General features: G+C 34.6%; 2 protein-coding genes across 5 annotated transcripts; both read right to left on the bottom strand.

The window, feature by feature from the left end:
- Positions 1–142: 142 nt before the first annotated feature.
- LOC132052780 (GATA transcription factor 11-like) lies at positions 143–4,805 on the bottom strand. Of its 3 annotated transcripts, none has more exons than XM_059444465.1 (3): positions 4,526–4,805; positions 2,812–3,090; positions 143–876 (listed from the first exon to the last, which is right to left on the bottom strand). In XM_059444465.1, the coding sequence occupies exons 1-3, from the start codon at positions 4,571–4,573 to the stop codon at positions 376–378; spliced, it is 828 nt and encodes a 275-aa protein (XP_059300448.1). In that variant the 5' UTR covers positions 4,574–4,805; the 3' UTR covers positions 143–375. The 3 variants fall into 3 exon arrangements, with proteins under 3 accessions (XP_059300448.1, XP_059300446.1, XP_059300447.1); XM_059444463.1 differs by having other exon boundaries at positions 2,812–3,093; positions 4,543–4,805; XM_059444464.1 differs by having other exon boundaries at positions 2,812–3,093; positions 4,526–4,803.
- A 1,060-nt stretch (positions 4,806–5,865) lies between these two features.
- Positions 5,866–13,776, bottom strand: LOC132052779 (protein ENHANCED DISEASE RESISTANCE 2-like). 2 transcript variants are annotated; one of them, XM_059444461.1, is made up of 21 exons: positions 13,328–13,776; positions 12,334–12,408; positions 12,157–12,210; positions 12,007–12,072; positions 11,878–11,936; positions 11,586–11,716; positions 11,243–11,289; positions 11,069–11,166; positions 10,734–10,829; positions 10,591–10,655; positions 10,437–10,508; positions 10,028–10,174; positions 9,608–9,915; positions 8,995–9,058; positions 8,732–8,907; positions 8,122–8,223; positions 7,984–8,034; positions 7,747–7,890; positions 7,338–7,433; positions 6,376–6,477; positions 5,866–6,241 (listed from the first exon to the last, which is right to left on the bottom strand). In XM_059444461.1, exons 1-21 carry the CDS (start codon positions 13,481–13,483, stop codon positions 6,149–6,151), a joined length of 2,202 nt encoding a protein of 733 aa, XP_059300444.1. In that variant the 5' UTR covers positions 13,484–13,776; the 3' UTR covers positions 5,866–6,148. The 2 variants fall into 2 exon arrangements, with proteins under 2 accessions (XP_059300444.1, XP_059300445.1); XM_059444462.1 differs by lacking the exon at positions 13,328–13,776 and adding an exon at positions 12,562–12,806.
- Positions 13,777–16,095: the final 2,319 nt, after the last annotated feature.

The following is a 16,095-nucleotide window of genomic DNA, read 5'->3' as shown; positions in this document are numbered from 1 at the left end:
TCCAACCAAAAATTCTTATGGCTTTTGGCCAATTTTGGTTAATAAAAATAAATAAATTTTGAAAGAGTGGTCGACCAGACTCTTAAGTGCTGTATATGAAACCACCACAAAAACAAAACTGTATTAGTTCCAAGAAAACAAGTTGGAAGTACCTGGCTATCTATTCATCGACTTTAGATTTTACATCAGAAAACTGCATCATCCGCCTCCAATCGGGCTTTGACTAATTATGCTAACCTAGAACTTCCTGCATCCCATTTTTGTACATGAACTTTTAACCTGACTACACAATACCATATAACCAAACAGTGGAGAATAAAACAATGAAGTAAATTAAGCACCTAACTAAAAGTATAGTCATCTCTTCAATATATGTCAAAACAAATAACTACTCAGAGGAGCAAACTTGTGGCTGTCACATTGGGGAGACTCCTCAACTGCTTTTTTCCTCATTTCTATGACTTTCCTGTGAGAGTTTGAGTGCAAAGATGGAACAAATGTGGGACTCGCAGCAGGCCGATACTCTGGGAGTAGCCGGCCAGAACGATAACGAACTCCACAGGCATTGCATAGGGTCTTTGGACCCAATGGTCCCTCCCTCCATTGTGGTGTCTCTGTTATTTCACAATGTGTGCACTTTTTAAATAAACTAGACTCCACAGCACCTGATAGTTTTCTCCTCTTCTTTTCCTTTCCCTTTTTGGCATCAGAATTCTTCTTGGCTGCAAAAGATGTACTAGACATGGGAGCCATTAAAAGCCATGGATTCAAAGTTGACGATCGTGCACGCTTAGAGCGACGGCCTTTAGCGCCAACTTTGAAGGATGTACTCTGTGTCTGGAATATAACATTCCCTTGGGCCTCACGAAATTCGTTCTGATAGGATAAAATCTAGTTAGAAAATTTCTTTGATTAATGAAAAGCTACTTTTTGGCAAGGAATGCAACCACTCTTTAGGAGTTGACTATAAGTGGCTTAACAAATAAATTGAGAGACAAAAGAAGCGAGGAGGTTTGAGAGTTCAACTTCCAACTTTGTCATATTAGCGCTGATATTCCAGGCAACGAACAAAAAGGAAACTGAATGTGCTATAGGTCACTAAATAGTTTTGAACATGTCGTGATGGTTTGCATATTCTCACATAAGCATTCTACAAGGAGGAGAACAAATTTGACATTGAACAACTACATAATACTAAAGGTTACAGAAGAGCTTCGTGATTATTAGCTCAGGGATTGAGACTAATTCCTTACTTCAAACCTAGAGAGACATTTTCATCGGGTAATCAGGGCAAAGATCAGCAAAGAGAGAAGAGACGGAGAGAGAATTAGTCACCAACAGGTTCAGCGTGCACAATTCACAAAGCTATATATCAATCTACTTATACTAAACAGCAGGGGATGACTATTATACAATATTTTATGGTATCATACAGCAAGATATTGAACTACACATTTAGAACCTCCCGGTGTGGGAAACAATCTTCAAGCCCTTTTTCCTCTTAAAGCATTATAGGAGGAAAGCACTACATATTAAGAAAAAAATTAAAAAGATAGAGATGGGACTAAGAAAGAAAAGAAAATTAGTGTCATTAAACCCCAGAAGAGGCAAAAGCACTAGGTGATTTCATCCTATTTGTCCAAGCTTTGGTGGACAGAGTTAAGTGGTAACTGTGCAGATGGGAGGTAGCAGGTACCTCAGAACTAGTCGAGGTTTGAGCGAACTAGTGCTAGTCAAGAGGTGGCTCAAGGGTGAGGCTAGTAAAACTTTGATTTAGGTCCCCAATGAGGCCCCAAAAAATTGTAAGGATGAATCTTATGATTTTATTTACTCTTAGACAATATTGAAAATTGTAAAAAAAAAGTACAAAATTTATATAATACGAGACAGAAAGAAAAACTATGTACCTTTTAAGAGAAATATTTTAGAACTTTGAACTAAAGTACTTAAGTTCATATTATTAAATAAAAGTTTTACAACAACATCCAAGATAATGTATTAAAACACATACTAACATCTTATAAATTGAATGAATGCTTACTATTATAAATATTAATGTTACTATGTGAATAAAAGGCAACAAGTATGAAAAATAGCAACGCTAAATTTTTTATGTATATGTATATAGTTAAGGTCTCGGATTAAAATTTGGCTTTAAGCCATTAATTTTATTGAGACGCCCTTGACAATTGAAAAGGACATTATTTTACAAACGGAAATACAAATTCAAAAATTATTAGTTAAGCGGGTTACGATCAATCGTAGAATTTCTTAGTTTTACTCATCTGCTATTAAAGTTCGTTCTTGAAGTTCTTACTGAAGTTAAGTTCTCTTGAAGTTCTTAATCTTACTCCATTGAAGTTCTTATTCTTAGTTCTTAACCTTACGATGGAAGAAAATGCTAATAGGGTTTGCATACTTTTCAAATTTTTCTCGCCTCTTAATGGGCTTTTTCGTTGTGGTCATTTGTTTTGTTAAATAGGTGAAATAAACTCTCTCCATCTTAAGAATTCTGAAATTGTGGATGTTATAATCAACTACGTCACGGATACAGTGAAAGAATTAACAGCAACTCTTTCTTTGTACTGTCCTGTTTAGTGGCAGCATATTATTTAAGCATATTTAGCCAAAATAAAGTAACTTGTTCTTTTTCCCTTAGATATAGTAGCTCTGCTTCTTATTTAGTAAAAATAAATCAATTATCTTCTTATTTAGCAAAAATAAATCAATTATTTTAATTAAAGAAAGGTATGCTGCCTTATAGCAAAGTGTAATGCAAAAGAGATAACACAAAACAAAGTTAAAACTTACAGTATTATTAGAATTAGGCACTGCGTCCAAACGACCCTTGGCAATATTACCACAGCCATTTGCAATATCGCCATGGGACACCGAAGGTAAAGTCATAAGAGAATCCGAAGGGATTGGGCCGAATAACTGGTACAAACTAGTATCCCAATCTTCACCGAGGCCGTCTTCTTCTAAACTTTCCATAGGAAAGTCCAAACCATTGAGTATGCTCTCAAAGTCTTCATCAACAATAGGCCCCATTGGAATCTCATCCCAACAATTTTGTTCAACCATATTAATCTTCTGAGTTATATATACACAATAAACAAGGATTAGAACTATATGCTATTACAAAAGGTATGTGCAACCAAGGGAAAAATCTAATTTTGCAACCTATATTGCGCAATTAAAACAAGAATGCGTCACCAATTTTGCTCTCATAATCCATGCATATTGCTCTCTAATATCTCACCTTTATCAATCACTGCTTTAATAAAGCGAAACCTATATTGCTATGTATATATACGCATAGATTTATTATGTTACCGTATTCAAATATTACACGGAGTATACGCGTATGCAAAACCTAGTAGGTGAGTTAAAACGTCACGAGTACTAAATTTACTCCTATTTAGCCATGGTATACATTCCTACCAAAAATAGGAGTCTATTTAGATTCTAAGTATCAAGGAATCTTCTAATTTATCCTCAAAATTTACCAAAAACAAAAAACGATAAAAATACATAAAGCTCATTATTTAATTACTATAATAAATTTTTCTTAGCAAGATTCCAAGCACATAAAATAGGGCCTGTAACAGAAAGGAAATCTTAGCTCGAAAATATATATACGAATACCAAAACAAAATCGTTTTCTAAAAAGTTAAAATTATAATTTTGTGAAATATGAATATTTGTTACTATCTCAGGTCAAATTCAAAATGAAATATTTTTCATCATATTTTTTTCAATATCTAAAATGATTATTTAATTTTTACTACTATTATTATTCATTTAGTATTACAAACATAATTATTTGCCTATCTAATGCATATTACTTTTGACATATTCTGCCATTCTGTAAAAGATACGGGTTGCATAAAAAGTAAAGCAGAAAGATCATGTTCAGACCTTATTTTAGCAATGAGTCATAAAAAAGGAAAACGAATTGTTTTCTAGAAACTTTTCGTCACAAACTCACCCCATTTCAATTATATGAAGGCTTTTGACTAGGCTACAGTGTTTAAAAAGCGACTTTTGAAACTTAAAATAAGCCGTAAATATTTATGTGGCTATAAATCATTTTATTAGGATAAAATACAAAGTTTAAAGTTAAAAATTATCTCATCAGATTATAATAAAAAATTTAAAATTAAATTATTTTTTGGGACAAAAGAGAGAGAGTGTCACGTAAATTGACAGGATTATTATTTACAGAAAAATTTGGACCTTTTTTCATGAAAGCTAAAAAATAATTCCCTAAAATAATGAAAAACTCAAGGTTGTTCATTTTCCTTTACTCTCTGTTTGGATGCTGAAAATAGCCAGAAAGAGAAAATTAATTTGAAAACCAAACTTGCTGCTTCTACCAAACGAGAATCAGAGACCTAAAATTTGTAAATTTTAGCCCAATTCTCTCAGCACCCAAAACAGAGAGGAAAAGAAAATGCAACAGAACAATTTAGGCAGAAGAATTAATTACTACTAGAAATTATAGGGAAAAAAGTAAACACACCGTTAAAAAGTTGGAACCTGAATTGGGTAAAAAGGGACCTTTTTGCATGTCCAAAAAATTCTGCTTAAACCCTTGAGCATGCCATTTCACTGTACTTTCTTGAGGGTTTTGCAGAAAAAGATAGGGTGAGAAGATAGAGGGGAAAACAGCTTTTACTTTTTTGAGTTTTAGTGAAATGTAGGTGGGGATTGGACTTTATGGTGAAATAATAAATGTAAGATAGAAACACGTTACACTCATAGTAAAGTCATAGGGTAAAGAGGGAGGGAGCATGGGAAGTGAGGTGGTCGGCGGAGCATGTGATTGTTTTGGAGGGACTCAGAGTATTTGATCACTCATCATGCTTTTCTTGAGGTGCTGTGGGGCCTAAAAGCGGTGATGACATTCATCACTCCACAAATATCTCTTTTTTGGGAAGACTTAGCCCCGGTTTGACCATAAATACCAAAAACTTTTTCACTTTTTTTAGAACTTTTGAAGTTGAAATTGAAGTTGTATTTGGTCATAGTTTTTGAAATTTTAGTTTTTAATGAAATGTAATGTAAAAAAGTGAAAAAAATTGAAAAATTTTGAAAAATAAGTTTTTCTTATTTTCAATATTCCGGAATATAACTCCGAAAAAAAGTGAATAATTTTTATGGCCAAACGCCCACTGAGCCCCCATTTGGCCATAAGAATTATTCACTTTATTCCGGAACTTTTTTTCACTTTTTTTCGAAATCAGCGTTTGGCCATGAGAATTCCGAATACAACTTAAAGTTATATTCCAGAATACCAAAAACTCAAAAAACTAAACTTATTTTAAAAAAAATTCACTTTTTTACAACTACATTTCACCAAAAATTACAATTTCAAAAACTATGGCCAAACACAACTCCAACTCCAAAATTCCAAAAAAAAGTGATTTTTTTTTTGGATATCTATGGACAAACAGGGCCTTAAATAAAAACACAATTATTGGGTTTTTAAAAAAGCTTGAAGCACATAAGAAAGTAGAGGAAAAATGTCTGAAAATAATTTTTTCGGTGAGATTTATGTTTTCCAGGCGGGTTCCGAGCAGGTCGCGTAACTGAAAAAATCGAATGGGTAGATTTATTTAATTGGCTTAGAGTTTCATTGCTTTTTAATTTAGTGTTGACCGTTAGTCAAAAGATCAAAAATGTAACCAGATGAATATTTTTAACAAAATAGCTAGATGAAGGATATTTTTAGACCATTTTGAATAATCCAGAGACATTTTTGGCCCTTTTCCATTTATCCTATAAAACAAGTCTCATTACAACCCAAAAAGAAAGGGAGTTTAAAGACTAACATTAACAACAACCCTTAGAACACCAATATTTAAGAACATCAAATTACGATTAGATGTAACTCTGGAAAAAACACATTCCCCTTCAGGAAAAATAGCATATACTCATAATGGAGTTTACTGATAATTAGAAACAGAGATATCGGGCAAATTATACAGCTGAGACCAATGCAGCAGACTGCTGGCATGACATTTGATTGAATCAAAGAATAGTCACTTTGTAAAGCTTTTGCACTTCTATATTGGCATCATCCATGTTGCCTTGTAGAAAGCTATATTAAATGGAAAAAAAAAAAATTTGAGATATACAAGAATCATGGTTTCACTTGAACAGCTTTAGCGACATCCAGATGGTTAAGACGACAAGTTCCAAGAACATATTCAGGAAGCTCCTCTGGGGTGTTGGCCTGTGAAGAAAGATATTCAAAGAAGTCACTCTATGCTTGTCATACTTATTGATATTGCATGTAATCGACCATATCATCACTTCTACAATTCAAGCCATATATGGCTAAATGAAGAAGGGGACATGAATGTTTACCTGGACAAGAAAGGCCATCTCAATCACAAGATTGTTTAGATATCCAACAACAAGGCTTACAACACCCCTTGCCACAGTAGAAGAACCAACATCGATATCCAGCTGAAAGATCAGAAAACTTCTTTAGGTCCACTATGAGCAAAAATTTCTTCCGGCGTAAAAAGATGCTTTACTACGGAGGGGTTTGAATGTCAATGCAAGCAGTATTAGTATTAGGTTCACTTATTATTCTATAGATACTAAATTTTGACTACAACTTTGTAAAACTAATGCGTCAAATTGCCACATGAGTCAACCAGCAATTGAGCCCTTTCGGTTCCCGGATATTTTCTACCCAACAACTAAAAGGAAGATGAAAAGATACAGAGTAATACCTCAAGAACTCATCCACATGAAATTAGTGCATCAGGAAAGTTCTGAGTTCTAGACTTCTAAGAAGTTCAAATCTTAAAAGAGGGTTAAATGGGTCATTAGATGTCCTACATTGGATGCGGGAATGTGGTGTCTCACTTGTATGATTTTGGACAATTGTCACTTCATGAGCTAGCTTTTAAGGTTAGCAAGTCAAAGTTCATTTTCTAACATGGTATCAATATCAGACCCATCCATATCTCTTGATTTACTTAATGTTAAGCCTCCATGTTATATTATCCATGCTCCAGATGTCCAGTCCTGGGTGTGCGGAGGTGATAGATAATTCCATTACTTACTGGCTCTCTTAGCCAATTGAGAAAAAACTTTTTTGTAAATTTTTATGAGTTCAAGAGGAAAGCACTCGGTGGCAAAGAATTAAGTATTCTACATTTGCCAACAAAAGATATAGAACTTCTGCGGCAGTGGAAGTAGTTCATTCCGAAATTTTGAAAATGGGCATATCTAACTGCACCAACTATTAGTAGATAACGTGCAAACAAAATTAAAGCATCATTTCCTGTAAAAAAAAAAATACTCTTGAAATTTACCTCCAAGTAGTTCTTTCCCCGAAAATAATTAATTTCAAGCGCTGGACCTACAAGGCATGCTTTCTTTCCAACACTCTGCTTGACTATCCATGGTCCCTGACAAATAAATAGGAGTAAATACCACCATTCCTGATCTTTAAAAGGATAAAATTGCTAAGTATTAATCAGCAATGCTGATAAAAGAACATTTGTCCCCCCAAAAAAGCAAGAAAGAAAGCACAGAAGCATTACAACAAAAAAGGACTTTCGCTCGGATGCATGGATTTTGGGAATATAACGTAAGCATGCAGTATCATCTCTTTGAATTTCTCCGTGATCATCAATATAATTTCTTTGGTAGTTGCAAAATGTATTATTAAACCTTGTAAAACAAGTGATTATGTTAAATATCAATTTTCAGAATACAAACCTTGGATATGTATGGTATGAGCTTGAACCTCGAATTTCTATAAGCATCATCCCCTTTAACAAAACTCTCCAGCAAGGGCGCGTTTTCTATAGGAGTGTCCATCATATAGTAGAGAGCAAGAGAGTATGTTGTTGAACCTGGTACCTGAATGTAAGACACGTTCAGCTAAATGAACTCTCTGGAATTCCAAAGGATAACAAAAAAGGTAGATAAAATAAAACAAGCAAGAGAATAAACCTGTATATTCACAATGAAGAAAAATTCTGGACCACCCTTGGCTGCGTATTTCTGCAGATAAAAGTTGGTAAGCAGCAGGTTTATAAACTACATGTATATGTTATGTTCATTGTCTTCACACAGAATAAGAGAAGCAACCTGAACAATGCCCCCAGGGCGACCACCAAGATCATCTTCTCGCTTGTCAGATTTCAGCCAATCTGCAGCAACCATTTGTGTCAATGTGCCTTTTGCCTTAATCTGTAACAGAGCCACACAGCCAGTAAATGACATGAAATTAGGACAATGCACATAACTCTGCAATTCGAACTAAACAAATCTGCAATTCGAACTAAACAAATTTTAAGATGAATAGGGCAAGAACCCAGAATATCTCATGCACGCTAGCATAACAGACTAGCCAAGAAGCCTGCACATTTTTTGAAGTTGAGTTTCCATGTCGGTATGCCATTTTAGACATGTTTTATGTGACAGGAATCACAAACAATGGAGTTTTGTTTAATGCAGTTTAACTAACACTTGACTATGATACAGCAAGATGTTGTGGCTTTTGCCAAGCGATGATCAGTAGGTAAGGTTCAAATATTAATCATTAGACGGCCGGAAATCGAACCACAGATATCAATTTGATAAAGGGAAGCATTTCTAGTTTCCAACATCAAATGAGAGAGATGGACCACATAAAACTTACAGAACATGCTTATGCGAAAATAAGACAGTTATAGCTCAATCAACTATGAAATCCCACCTTCTTACGATCTTCTAGATAAGTCTCTCCCCGAATAAGAAAGGTTGATGGATCTGTTTGGGCCCAACTGCAAGGCAAATTACAAGTTGGATCTTTTGGAAGAGTGGACCCATAATGGCACAACAATGTATCTTCCTTTGCCTTTTCATGCAGATCTACATAACCTCGCTTTGGAACTGAAGTGGGAAAAGAATCTCAATCCTCAGAACTTCAGCATTTCTATTAATTGAGTTTTTTGAAATAGCAATACACATCAAACTCACCAGCAAAATCATGCAACTTTTTCACAAAAACAGAAGCAGATGATAATCTGGCATGCCGTGTGTCCTGGAAAAAAAAAAAAAAAAAAAAGAACTTGAAGAAAGAGAAAGATGTAAGGACATCCAAGAGGAAAGAAACATCCGGAAAAAATACTGATCTGCAACAAGATGATGGGTCTAGGAAAGTATGAGCAAGAGGGGATAAGGTTCAAAATAGACTGCTACATTAGGGTTTAAATAAGGGAATCAAGAAATACTCAAGAGAAATGAAGCTTTTCTTTGAGGGTGGGGATAAGAAATGAAATTAAATAAGAAATGAAATTAACGCATTAACATTGTCGTCAGCCTAAGATGTGGAAGTCGTAAGAGACAAATTTATTGGACTCAAGTTTATATGCCTTAAAACCAGATAAAATACATAAACTAAACCACAAGAAAAAACATAAGGTGCCATTCAAGTAAAAGTTAGTTGAAAGAAAGTTTCACATCTTCCATTATGTAGAAATAGATAGACATGCTTTAATCATGAAAGTCATGCCTCATGTAGCCTCCTGAATTTCTGAAAAGCTATCTGCTCATAGAAGCTCCCAAAGATTTTGGTTTAAAAAGGTAATACCTGAGAGTACATCTCTGGGCCAAAATCAGAGGGCCAGCCATTTTCCGATTGGTCATAATCAAGTGGTTCAGAGACATCAAAAAACTCATCCGATGCATCATTTAACCCCATCAAGCTTGCATGTTCAGAAGGTGCTTTAGCGACTTCTTCTTCTTCTTCTTCCATATCTGGCATACTGTTCCCATTTTCCAGTCTAGTTTGTATTTCAGCCTTAACTTCCTGATGCAGTCTTTTGTCTCTCACCTGCTCCTCCAAGAGATACGAGGAAGAGCAATCTCCTAATTTTGCTCTAAAAAGCTCCCTCAAAGCTACAAATGCAGCAGTAAATTTACAGGTTGAGCAGCCCCCATGAGCAGTCATAATATGTAAACATGAAAAAAAGTAACTAATATGAAACTAAATCTCGCAGTAAAAACACACCAGCAAGTCTCCCTAGCATGTTGATTGTTATGCATCTGGCTGAAGATGCTCGTAAGTAAGATTTCCAGAATCTCCAATCAATAGCAAGCATATGCTTGACTACTGACTGCTTCCTTTGATTCACAGGTGATATTACATATCCTCCACCTGCAATGATTAGCAAAGTATATCCATAATGTGCAGCTCTACAAAGGATACTCTTGTGCAAAAAAAAAAAGTGAATAGAAGCATATGACTGATGCTATGTAACAATTAAACTATCAACCGTGCACGGTTTGCAGAAAATTAGGCGTCCACGCACTATGAGAATTTTTCAGTGTTAGCTCATCCATGATAAAATTACACATCCATAATAGCTAGAGCGACAAATTGAACTTTATACTCCCTCAACATTAAAGGCATACATTACTTTTAAGGCAGGCACGAACATAGCCCTTCTGACATGGACAATTCTGATGAAACACAGAATGATATAGGATAACTGCAAGAGTAAACAGATAGGTCATGCTCAGACCGAGCAGTTCTAAAAAGCTGCCAAAGACAATTAACAAAGACATCGGTACCATATGTTCCGTCATCCTCCCTTCTCCAATAGCGCCGCAAAAGAAGATCTCTTTTTTTCATACTCCTGCAACAACTTATGTCAATTATAATCCCTAACAAAGTACTAACAGTTTGGAGAGTGAATATCATGCATGTGCCTGACCAAGGTAGCCAATCCCGACGTAGAAGCTTATGAACAATATCTGTGTGACCATCAAGGTGGTCAATGACACTGCCCTTGTAGTAAGAGAAATCCCATCTGCAGAGTAAAATGAATAACGCTATAAGGATACAATGAGTATATAACAGAGATCCCATCTGCAGAGTAATATACATAGTATTTCAAGGATACAATTATTTCTTATTTCCATTTAACTTATCCAAGTCTTAGTTATACCTTATAGTTTATACGTAAAGAGATACAACTTTTAGTAGCAATTAAGCATCTGCCATAGAAGCTTGTACGAAAACTTTTTTGTTAAAGACTTTGCAACTCACTCCGATCTTGAAGGACCAAGCGACATGAGTGTTTGGAAAATGGCCTCTGAAGTTCCATCAACTACACCAACAGCCATTATTGCAGGGTGATCATCCCACTGCACAGCATGGGACAAGTTCAGTAACATGAGCTTGTGGGTTTACTGCCTTATGTGCTGGACAATATTAGGTTACCTTCCCATGAGATTCCCTATCTTTAGCTTCCTTAAATAGCCGAAGACCTGCATGCCCAAGTGATTTAAGAACAATTGGCAAATAAGAATAACAAAAGCAGGGGAGGCGACCATTTAGCATCGAAAGACAGAGAAATGATCATAGAAAAGTTCCCAAGATAAAGTCAACCATGTCTCTTTCCTCGCAAGAGAACTAATAAGGACTTAAAAGACTTCTGAAAAATGACTCAGAGACATTGTAACAGAACTTCTTAATGGACACTCAAGGACGAAAATATTATCATAAGAGAAAAAATCCTACATGAAATTTCAGCTTCTCAAACATAACAATCATTAGAACCTACCATTCTGACAACCAAATATTGTCCAGGACGAGGGTGCAACAACATCAGATGTCGTAGCATCTGCCACCGAGGATGAACAGAAAGTCCAATCAATGGAATTCAGATGATGAGATTTGTTGGAACAATTTAACCTGTGTGGCGAAAAGGAAAAAAAAGAAGAAGAAGAAATTAGCAAGAGACAAGCGACAGATGCTTGTACGAAGAATAGTATCTCCAAGATCCTTAGCATTGTTTTTTGAGTCAAAGGTCAGGATTTAGCAAAGTAATATATTGGTAGACCAAATCAAAATACCTCAAAGACTGTGAGTCACGCCTTGGACGATCAACTGCAGTTCTTTTATCCATGTCTGCCTACAATTCTTCATTATCATCAGTTGCCAACGAAAGGAGACTTTAACGGCTCATATTGACTAGTTTATACCTTTAAAGCTGCTTCCTGCAAGGCCTGTATCCATCTTGCTGCTTCCTCAGGACTGTTTGCTCCTAACTATTGTTCGTAAAATTTCTTTAGACACTCGTTGGTCTCAAAAAACAAAAGAAGCTGAAACAGGGGAAAGGGCAATTTCCGCACCTTTAACTGATCATTATGATTTGAGGCGTTGTACAGAGTGAATATGAAAACAACCTGGGAGAATGCAGAAGTAACAAAACCAGAAAGTCTAGTAAGGAAGGCAATGCATTTAAGGATAAAAACCCAGTCAGAACAAATAGTCTCTGCCATGTATTGGAACTGGGATAAAGATCATACTTTTCTTTGAATGCTTTCTCTCCCATTGTCTGTCACCCTAATGCAGGAATCAATAACAGCACTTCTAACAGGATCCTACAAAAGAATCAAAATGACATATGGGCAGAAGAACTATAAAAATAAATTTTTCATCCACTTGAAGAAGAAATGTTGATACTTGACTATTTTAGAGACCATTGAAGAGCTGTAATCGACTTAAAATCCATACGACATGAGTCCACCACTTACAAGTAACTCAGAAAAATCGTAGTACAAGTTTTAGCACGGAGCTCAAGGGTTACATGCATCCAGGGCCAGAGCCAATGTAGTACTTAAGGGTTCGGCAGAACCGAATAAGTTGGGCTCAAACCCTGTATTTGTGTTAAAAACTCAAATAACATGTAAGATAATCTATACAGCTCAGTAAGCAAAAAGAATTATGGTTTAGAATCCATACAGTAAAAATCCTGGCCCCACCTATGCATGCATCTACAATGTATGTGTGACAACATCAACAACAACAACATGTTAGTCACATAGTCCCCAGGCAATGTGTGGGAGGAGCAATAAAGTGTGTGTACGCAGCCTTTGTGGGATAGAGCATCTACAATGCATGGGTGTGTGTGTGTGTTAATATTAATTCCAAGCACATTGTCACAAAAAATTGGGTGCAGCATTACTTGCCTCTGATAGTATCAGCACAAAAAATAACATAGAATACTGGCAAATCCGCTTACAAGTTGGCAAGATAGAAATTGTCACTTACATGTATTATATTATGAAAAAAAAAAAAAAAAAAAGATTACAAGTTAGCAAGGAACTTCTTATATACATTAAACTTAAGCCATTTATATCAATGCTAAACCTGTAAAGCAAAAACCAAGAACCTAGAACAGTACCCCTTCACAAAATAACTAGAGAACTAGTTAAACACACAAGGGCATTTTACCCAAATAATTTATCAAGAATTAGCACTACACAGCACACAAAAAGAGAGAGGAAAAGAATGATCAACCTCATTGTTTGAAAGTGGGTTTGATTTGTAGCTCTTGAGAACAAGATCATGAAGAACAAAGTACCGTTTTCTTGAATACTGAAGGCCAAACCGATTAGAACGAACAAGATATAACCACCCTTCCATTTTACAAGAATCCTTCTGGGAAACCCCCATTTGAATATTTATCAAACACCCACTGCTCTTAATTACTCCAAGATAACACTTCCACTTCAACTTTCCAACTTATATAACAAAAAACTCTTCAAAGTTCAAACAACAACCACATGCAAGAATTTACTATAATTTTTATGTCCACTAAATTGTGGTCCGTTGAAGAAGTGAAGATGATTTTCTCTATCTCTGATACCCAAAGAGAGGTTTAATGACATTCAGAGATTGAATGCAGTAGAGTCTTTATGTCTTATGTGATGATAGTTTTGCCGGTATGGGGTTTCTGTATTTGTGCAAGTATATAAACTATGTCTTCGTGAAAAAGTTAAAAAGCAACTGAATTTGCGCGTACGACAGAGACAAAAGTTTCGAAGCGGAAATTATTTGAAAGTAGATATGACTGTTGTGCCCCTTTCTGAATTTTAAAACACTCTGTTTCATTTTTTAAATACAGGAGTAGTAGTGCTAATTAATCATTTTTTTTGCTCGGATTACTTCTTTTTTGGTGATCTTTAATTTTTATCCCTCAAATAGCTGGTCTTTAAAGTTTTCCCTTCACTTAAAAAGGTGACTGAAAATAGCCCAAAATTCTGAGTTCGAATCCCACTCAGTAAAAAAAAAAAAATCGCAAGGAAGATTTTTGCAAAAAATCTGCCTTATAAGGCAAAGTCTTCCAGTTATGCCTTAAGGCATAACTGAAAGTTTGTCTTATGACGCAAAGTCTGTCATCTCCGGCATAGGTTCTATGTAACTTCGCCCGAATAGGCATAGGTTTATTGAAACCTATACCTTACGAAAATATTATTATTTTTGACTCCGCTGAATTTCGAACCCAAAGACCTCGAGGTATTTTCAGCCACCTTTTTAAGCGAAGAGCAAAAATTAAAGACCAGTCTGTATGAAGGACAATCGTGCAAATTGGACATAATTAATTAAATGGACATATTTTATTTTTACTTGATTTGATTTGAGAATTGGCATCTTTTACCAAGAAACTGGAATTGAGCAAGGAATCAAAGATAATACTTACCTGGAAAGCTCTTTTATTAGATGGGTTAGGTTACTATGGAATGAAAGTAATGGCGGTAAATACTTATTTGTAGCTTGTATTTATATCAAACTATATTATCATGGTTAAGTAATTAAATAAAGTAAGAATGTATATTAGTTAATCAGAGCAAAATATGCTTTCGTTTGGCCATAAATTTTGGGAGCATATTTTTTTAAATCTTTGTTTGGCCATAAAATTTTGACAGATTTGAAAACAAATCTTCAAATTCCAAATTCTGGCTCAAACTTGTTTTTTGGGTCAAGATCTATGTTTTGGCCTTCTCAATTTTTTTTAAAAATTACCCTAAATTTTTGTATTTTATTAAAAAAAAAAAAACACATCTATTTATGACCCAACTAATCCGTATCTACCATGTTCCCCCCATTAATCAAGAATACTTCAAAACATAAGAATTGTTTGAAGGCTTGAAGCTATCTCCTAAGCAGTCCACCAGTCACTATTGTTTTAATTCCAAAAATTATGGCACTGCTTGTAATGTCCAATAACTAATCATTGAGTCTCCATATCCAAAGACATCTCACATTTGCACAAATTGAAATGCGAAAACAGTACGATCCAACAACAAAATTACACAAATTGAGATGTATTCAATAAGAAATTACAAAATTAGTAAATAAGAGTACTGAAACCAAATTTAACAACAAAATTATAATACAAGAATAATTTGGGATTAGCAAGTATGTTTGTTTGGTATGATTGAGTATTCTTGATAGTTTTTATGACTTATGGGTATAAGTCATGTTTCATGTTTTTCAAAAAAAAAAAAAAAAAAAAAAAAAAGAAGAAGTGAAATATGTTAGGAAAACTATGACTAAACACATTTCCAAAATTTGAAAAACTTCACCTAAATCAAGTTTTTCAAATTTTTTTTTAGGAATCCAAACGCTAGTTTTATTTATTTATTATGCGTTCTTTAAAGTGTGATATTTTGAATAAAACAAAAAAAGGGATCAATATTTTTTTTTATTTAGAGTAAAAATAAAAGAACTTAAAGTGCTTACCCGTTAATGGAATTTCATGGTAACGAACTAGTATTATTTTATCGGGAAAACTAGTATAATAACTGATTTCCTTTTAACAACCTAAAACTTTTTTCAAAAGACAAAAACAACCAAACTAAAATGAATGTGCAAATGAGAGAAAAAAGAAAATAACATAATATAAGGACTTATACGTAATTTTAGAATTCAGATTTTGTTTTAGGTGGTACTCTCTTTCATCTTCTTCTTTACTTATTTGGACTAATCACCAAAAGAGAGATGCAAAGTGGCAAACAGGTGAATCAAGTCACAAGCGTACTTTATAAAGATTAATTCAATAGTTAAAAGATCATAATTCAAACAATACTTTCGCATAAAGAAATTACTCCATGACATTTTATATTACTGAATAAAGTATCTACTATAAATTAAACATACCAGCATTTTAACTAGTTTTAATGGAGAAGACATGCTATTTGTTACATCCATTAATTTCCCTTTTATTCTTTTAAAGGAAATCAGAACCGCAAAACTTAATGAGAAATTCAACAAGGTGCATCAAT

This window comes from Lycium ferocissimum, chromosome 4, assembly GCF_029784015.1.
Source record: "Lycium ferocissimum isolate CSIRO_LF1 chromosome 4, AGI_CSIRO_Lferr_CH_V1, whole genome shotgun sequence".
Lineage (NCBI taxonomy): Eukaryota > Viridiplantae > Streptophyta > Magnoliopsida > Solanales > Solanaceae > Lycium > Lycium ferocissimum.
Note: the sequence above shows the minus strand (reverse complement) of the source record. Positions and strands in the feature narration are given on the sequence as shown.